The 6,696-nt window shown below is 33.2% G+C and overlaps 1 protein-coding gene across 1 annotated transcript; it reads right to left on the reverse strand.

The window, feature by feature from the left end:
* Nucleotides 1–2,497: 2,497 nt before the first annotated feature.
* Nucleotides 2,498–3,430, reverse strand: LOC106803328 (olfactory receptor 2T33-like). The gene has a single exon (XM_014794456.2). It carries the CDS (start codon nt 3,428–3,430, stop codon nt 2,498–2,500), a length of 933 nt encoding a protein of 310 aa, XP_014649942.2.
* Between the last annotated feature and the right edge of the window lie 3,266 nt (nt 3,431–6,696).

Genomic DNA, 6,696 nt, shown 5'->3' on the forward strand with positions numbered 1-6,696 from the left:
TAATGGTAAATGGAGGAATAAAGTCCTTCCCATGTTCTGAGGGAGCGGGCATAGGCTTCATTTCTTAATAGAGTAGCAGCAATGTTCTAGTGGAGTTTGTAGAATGGTAGATTTTGACACTTTCTTTGGAAAATGCAGTCTATTGCAGGTACCTATATCATTATGCTTTTACATAATAGAAATTATGTCACATTTTTCTCTTAACTCTAACTAGTACCTAAGACAGCACTTAAAATATATGCTGTGCCTCTAAATCAGCAATTCTAACCACACATGGCAACTAAAGTATATGAAAGTTATATCTATTGTATCTGCTATTAAATTAGTATATTTTTAATATATTGCAATTGGGGGTTTGTGGTTTCATCAAGTAATATATCTTCATAAATATATTTGTATATTATGTATTTATATATACTACATTATACTCGTTATATATGCAAAAGCTTATATATACTTGTATATCATATGTACATAAAAACGTTAAGGGTTTAGATTACATAAATATATGTAATTATATATAAATATGTATAAATTTACACATTAGATTACATATATAAATTATAGCTATTAATAATTTACCTATGTAAGTATATGTAATCAGTTATCAGCATAGTTGTTGTCTGTGCAGTTGAGTCAATTTGGACTCCTAGTCACTCTGTATAGGGCAGAGGGGCTCCTGCCCAGTCCTTTTGTTCCATCCTCTCATCTTTTTACATTATATTAGACAATACTCTGCTGCTGTTCATAGGGTTTGCATGGCCAATTTTTTCAGAAGTGCGTGGCCAGGTCCTTCATTCTAGTCTTTCTTAGTCTGGAAGCTCTGCTAAAACCTGTCTACCATGGGTGATCCTGCTGCTCTTTAAAATATGGGTGGCATAGCTTTCAGTATCACAGCAACACACAGCCATCACGATATGACAACCAGCTGACAGGCTGTGTGGTTCTCTCATCTGCAAACAGACCTGCACTGTGGCAGTGAGATAGTCAAGTCTTAACGACCAGATCACCAAGGCTGGCTATCAGCACAGAATACTTCATAAATACATAAATTCCAATCTGTGTATCACTCAAGTACAATCTCTTAAAGAATTTTCAAATAACTGAAATTCGAAATGGCCTGGAATATAGTATCAATTCTGATGTGTATGTATTTAGAATGAATTATGTTTAAGACTGATGAGTAAAGTCCCATATTTTAGCATATTGTTCTTTAGTTTTATTCTAATTTAATTCATTAAATCCAATGAAGAGAAAGATGATCAGACATAAAATTTAATTTTAGAATTTTGGTTTCAAGAGCTGACATTCTATTAGGGACAAAATCTTACAATTATTGAAGTTATGGAAAAGCATGTTTTTTTTTTTTACTCTTTCAAGATCTACAGATATGGTGTTCTATTTTAAGTTGATGAGTGACAGTTAAATAAACGAGATGTGGTAGTTCATCTACACGCTATTAAAACTCTTATTTTAAGAATTTTTGATAAGACTATTTTAATTTTAATTTTTTCATTTCTAAACTGACATTTCCTTCAAGTGAAAATGTGTGAGTCAGAGGTCTTTCTTTTTTTTTCTTTTGAAAAATAAATTACCCTAAAACAAAATTGCAGACAATTTATGAATGTAATTCTTCTCCAAAACCATTAGAGCCACTCCTTTCAGTTAATCACAAAAAAGGTAAAACGTTCAGCCTTATGGCTTTCCTTGTGCTCCAAAATGATTTTTTAAATGTATAACATTTAACAGAAAGTAGATGTTTATTCATTTTAACATGTGAAAAAATACTTAGATGTTTCATTCTTAATTACTACTGTGAATAAATATTTAATCTATGTTAATTATTGTGGAAAATTTTATCAGGTGAATTATTTTTTAAATAGTGTTGCTTTTCAGATAAAAATGTGGACTTCTTCCTTTCATGATTACTACATATTTTAATAATATTTAAATGTATATAGTCCAATCTGCTTGTCTTTTGATTAAGAATTTTTTACAAATCACATTTAGTCACAGAAAATCTTCCCCCAGAAAACATTTTAACAAATATTTCCTGCAACTTTCTTATAAATATCTGTTAAATATTCATGTTATTTGTTCATTTGAAATTTATTTTATCAAAATAATACAAGGCTGAGTCTACATTGTTTTTATCAAATTAAAAATGCACTTTTTAAATAATTCATCCCTATCATAATTATTTTCATTATATATATAACAAGTACACAGTACATTGTTGATATCTAGCATATCTTGCGGTACACTGCCTCAATCATTTACTCTTTGTGATGAGGTTCAAAGTTCAGAATAAAGCTACTACAACACATGATAGTGGTACAAATATAATTTTAGTTGACTTATCAAATATAAAATAAATAATTTTAAAAGAGAATGCAAACTAGCCAAGTGAGAGAATAATATATTGATACAATACAAATTTTGTAACCTATTCCAATTTGGGTAATGCCATTTGGGCAAATTTTGCTCACTATTGGTATCACAAAAAATATCTCTTCAGCCACTTTCTCAAAGCCCCCTTGACTTCTTTATTCCTCACACTGTATATAAGGGGGTTCAACACAGGTGTAAAGATGGTGTAAAAAGCAGAGACCAACTTGTCATGAGCCACTGAATGGAAGGACTTGGGCCGCATGTAGATAAACATGAGGGTGCCATAGAAGAGCCCCACGACAGCCAGGTGAGATGAGCAGGTGGCAAAGGCTTTCTTTCGGGCAGCAGTGGACTGCATGCGGAGCACAGCAGCCAGGATGAGAGTGTAGGACGCCAATATGAGAGACAGAGGGATCAAGAGCATCAGGATGCAGCAGACATACATGAAAAACTCAAAAAGCTTGTGGTCTGCACAGGCAAGTCGCACGAGTGAGGGTGCCTCACAAAAGAAGTTATTGATTTCCCGAGAGCGGCAGTAAGGGAAGCTCAGAGGGACACCAGCCTGCATCAGGCCGTCTACCCCCCCCAGAAGCCAGGAGCCTGCTGTCACATGCAAGCAGAGCTTCTGATTCATGAGGATGGGGTAGCGCAGAGGGTGACATACGGCCACGTAGCGGTCATAGGCCATGGCTGCTAAGAGGAAGCACTCGCCCCCACCCAGAGTGACAAACAGAAAGATCTGAACTCCACAGCCAGTGGGAGAGATGGACCTGTTGTCCATCAGGTAGTTGGCTGCCATTTTGGGGACAATGGTGGAGACCAGCATCACGTCCATGAGGGAGAGCTGGCTAAGCAGGAAGTACATGGGCATGTGCAGCCGGGGGTCCTCATAGATGAGCACAATCATGAGGGCATTGCCCACCAGAGAGGTGAGCAAGATCATGAGCACCATGGAAAAGAGGAAGAGATGGGTCTGCGTGTGGTTAAAAAGCCCTAGAAGAATGAAGTTTATCCTTGTGGTGTCATTTGCATTTTCCATGGCTCCAGTCATGCCTGGAAGACAACGAATGATTAGGAAATGAGAACTGCTTAAAGGTAAGCTTGAGCATTTCTTTAAGAAAACTTGATCAAATGACATAGAAATGAATGAGACTTGGGCAAATAAGTATGACTTTAATCTTTCACTTCACAATAACATCCTATCATCTATCTCTTTGGAACTGCAAATTATTATTGACCCAAAAAAATTGGATGACATGTATATGTGGTAGTACCAATTACATTTGTATTATTTTTGTATAATTTTTCAGTGCCACACATAATTTACTCACGGTGTTAGGAAATATTATGTAATCCCAATTTTCTATAATTTGTATACTTCTATCTTGTAGGAGCTTCAAGTTCACACACTTTGGTCAGAATTGATGTGATATATCATACGACTTTTGCATGTTTTTCACATATTTGTTTAATTAGTTTCACAGGATATCCTTCAATATCCTGATGAATCATCTTTTAAAATTAAAAATATACACAAAATTAAAAGTAGAACTACTAAAACTCAGTTTCCTGAGGAGGAAAACAAAAATGACTAAATTTCTCACTTTCACACCTGTAAGCAGCCTGTGATCTCAGTACACCAGGCTTCAAGCTACCACAGATGCTGCTCAGGGGCACCGACCACCTCGTGTTACCGTAACCTGTCTTCCTGAATACAGGGACGTTTTCTTAGCTTATAAACCTCTAAACAGTTAACATTTATACCAGACATGTACTCACATAGTGTGTCTGAATTTGTTTAAATATGTTCACTAGAAAAAGTTAATAATTTTACGGGTGAATTAAAGGAACATAAAGAAATTGGTCTTACGTGCAGGTTTTCACACTTTACCGGTAATCACACATTCTTAAATGTAGGAGAAAGATTAATTTATTGACCAATTTGATTATTCAGTAACAGAATAATCAGACTTAACTGATTATTGTTTAATTAGGTAATCAATTAAGACTTGCCCAAATTACTTTGTTGCACTACATTAGTATGAGGTACAACATCAACTAAAAATATAACATGGGGCATTTCAGTTACTTCCAGGGATTAATTCATTTTTCACATAAGCCTTTAGCTTCCATTTATCTTACCTGAAAGTATCTATGGTAGTAGAAATGGATTTAAATGCAAATGAGTGTTTTCTTATACTTATGTGACTTTTGTCTTTTCTTTACAAATCAGACTTTCAACAAGATGAATGGATTTGTTATATCCAAGAAGATTATATTTGGGCATTATTCATAATCTATCATGTAGCAAATCTTTTTTTATTTTCTCTGTAAGTTTATGGATAAGCACTGAAAATTATGTGAGTGTATATAAATACGGTTTTTTAGTAAATATTTGCATTGTTTTTAGTACATATTTTATACCACCAATGTTCACTATATAATTAAAAGATTTAGATGGTATGTTCATCAAAAGAGTTAAGTTAAAATAATGAACATATCATATTATGCTCTATTACTTCAATGATATATATATGTATCTAGCTTAGTAATTGTTAATTACTACTCCATTTTGCTCTATTGTATGTAGATAGCATAGTGTACTTATGAATATTTAGGTGCTTTTAAATTTCTATTATTATAGTCCATGGCCATGTGCATGTGATGAGAGTTTCTCTAGTAAGGAATCTGAAAGTAGCATTCTTTGTCTTTTGGATAGCTGAATTTCTAACTTTTTTATTCCCATCAAATGTTGATTTTTATTTCAATTCCTCCATGTGTGGAACTGTTAGGTATTTTAGGTGCAATAATCATGGCCAATCGTAGAAGAGTGAAAATTAATTTTGTTTTAAATTACAAGTTCCTTAATGACACTGAGCAGAAACTCTTTAATCTATTCACTAATCTCTTATATTACTTCTCTAAATTCACCGTGAACATTTCTTGTCCATATTTTCTATTGAATTGTTTGAATTTTCCTTATAGATATGAATAATTCATTTTTTTATTTATGTACTCTGTTCTAACTTATCATTTATAATGACAGTAATGTCTTCCTCAGCCTATTTACAATACTTAAAAATGTTGTTACATTATTTAGAACCAAAGATTACACGGAACATTACATGTATTTTGGATACTTATATGTTATTATTCATTTAATGTTAATAAGCAAGATTACACTGATAGATTTTCTCATGCTAAATCATGTGAATATTATTGGAATGAAACTCCCAGTTATTGATATGTAAATTGTTTGAATCTATGATCATAGTAAGTTTGGTATTACTTTTTTTGTGGTTAAAATGGTGAAGTCATTTTTATTTAAATACTCGAAAAAATACCCCATAAAATTCAAAATATTTACCGTTATACAAAAATAGGTTTCTACAAGTGATATTATCTGTCTTCATCACCAGTAGCAAATATTAGGCACAATCGTGTAACTTCAGTAGCCTTATAGGAAAAGTACAGGACACCTCAAGCTACAGATTCTGCAGTATCATAATGTGCAAAATTTAATCTTTTCCCCCATTTGCTAAATATGCAAGGTTTATAACTTAATCATGTAATTTAGCATTCCATATTATACATGTAATTTAATCACTACTGTGTATGCATACATACACAATGCTTATATGTGCAAATTCCAGTTTGTTTTCATGTGCTGGCAAGGGACTTGTATACAACATAAGCTGTGTGCGTATTGAGCCCAATGAATATCCACAATAAAAAAGCACAAAATAACCATTGATTTACAAAAGGGAATTTATTTAATGTCACTTCAATTCGTGGTGTTTCAAATTATGAGAAGTTTATTATTACTTCTGAAGTATTTTTGCATCTATGGATATCAAATATATTAACGCTACAAAATGTATTGTTTAGAGTTCATCTTCTTAGTACATGGTGTGGATAGATAGGCCTCTGTCTTTATGGACTTACTGAATCACAGATAATGAAATATAAAATTTCTCCAGTAAGCCAGCCCAGAGTCAGGACATAGGGAGGATAGAGACATGAATTACAGACAACTTAAATAACATAAAGACAAAATTCAAAAGTCGGGTCTATGCTCACTTAGAAAATATTTATGAGATTTGGGCAGGTTACCACTACCTTTGTTGAATCAATCTTCTTGTTTCTAGACTCAAGAAATTTGTATTTTGCTGGACTGTCTTTCAGCACGTGCTTTATTTTCTTTCTTTGGGTTCACTTTGTGCTCTCCATTTTAGTCAAAAACTATCAACTAATGTTCATAATTAAGACCAACTTATCAACATATTTTTCATAGGATGAGTTACT

The sequence above is a fragment of the Ceratotherium simum genome, chromosome 1 (genome assembly GCF_057802395.1).
Source record: "Ceratotherium simum simum isolate JZ-2026a chromosome 1, ASM5780239v1, whole genome shotgun sequence".
NCBI lineage: Eukaryota > Metazoa > Chordata > Mammalia > Perissodactyla > Rhinocerotidae > Ceratotherium > Ceratotherium simum.

What these genes read in the sequence shown, in the direction of transcription:
- LOC106803328 (XM_014794456.2), bottom strand. Translation starts at nt 3,430, where the DNA reads ATGGAAAATGCAAATGACACCACAAGGATAAACTTCATTCTTCTAGGG.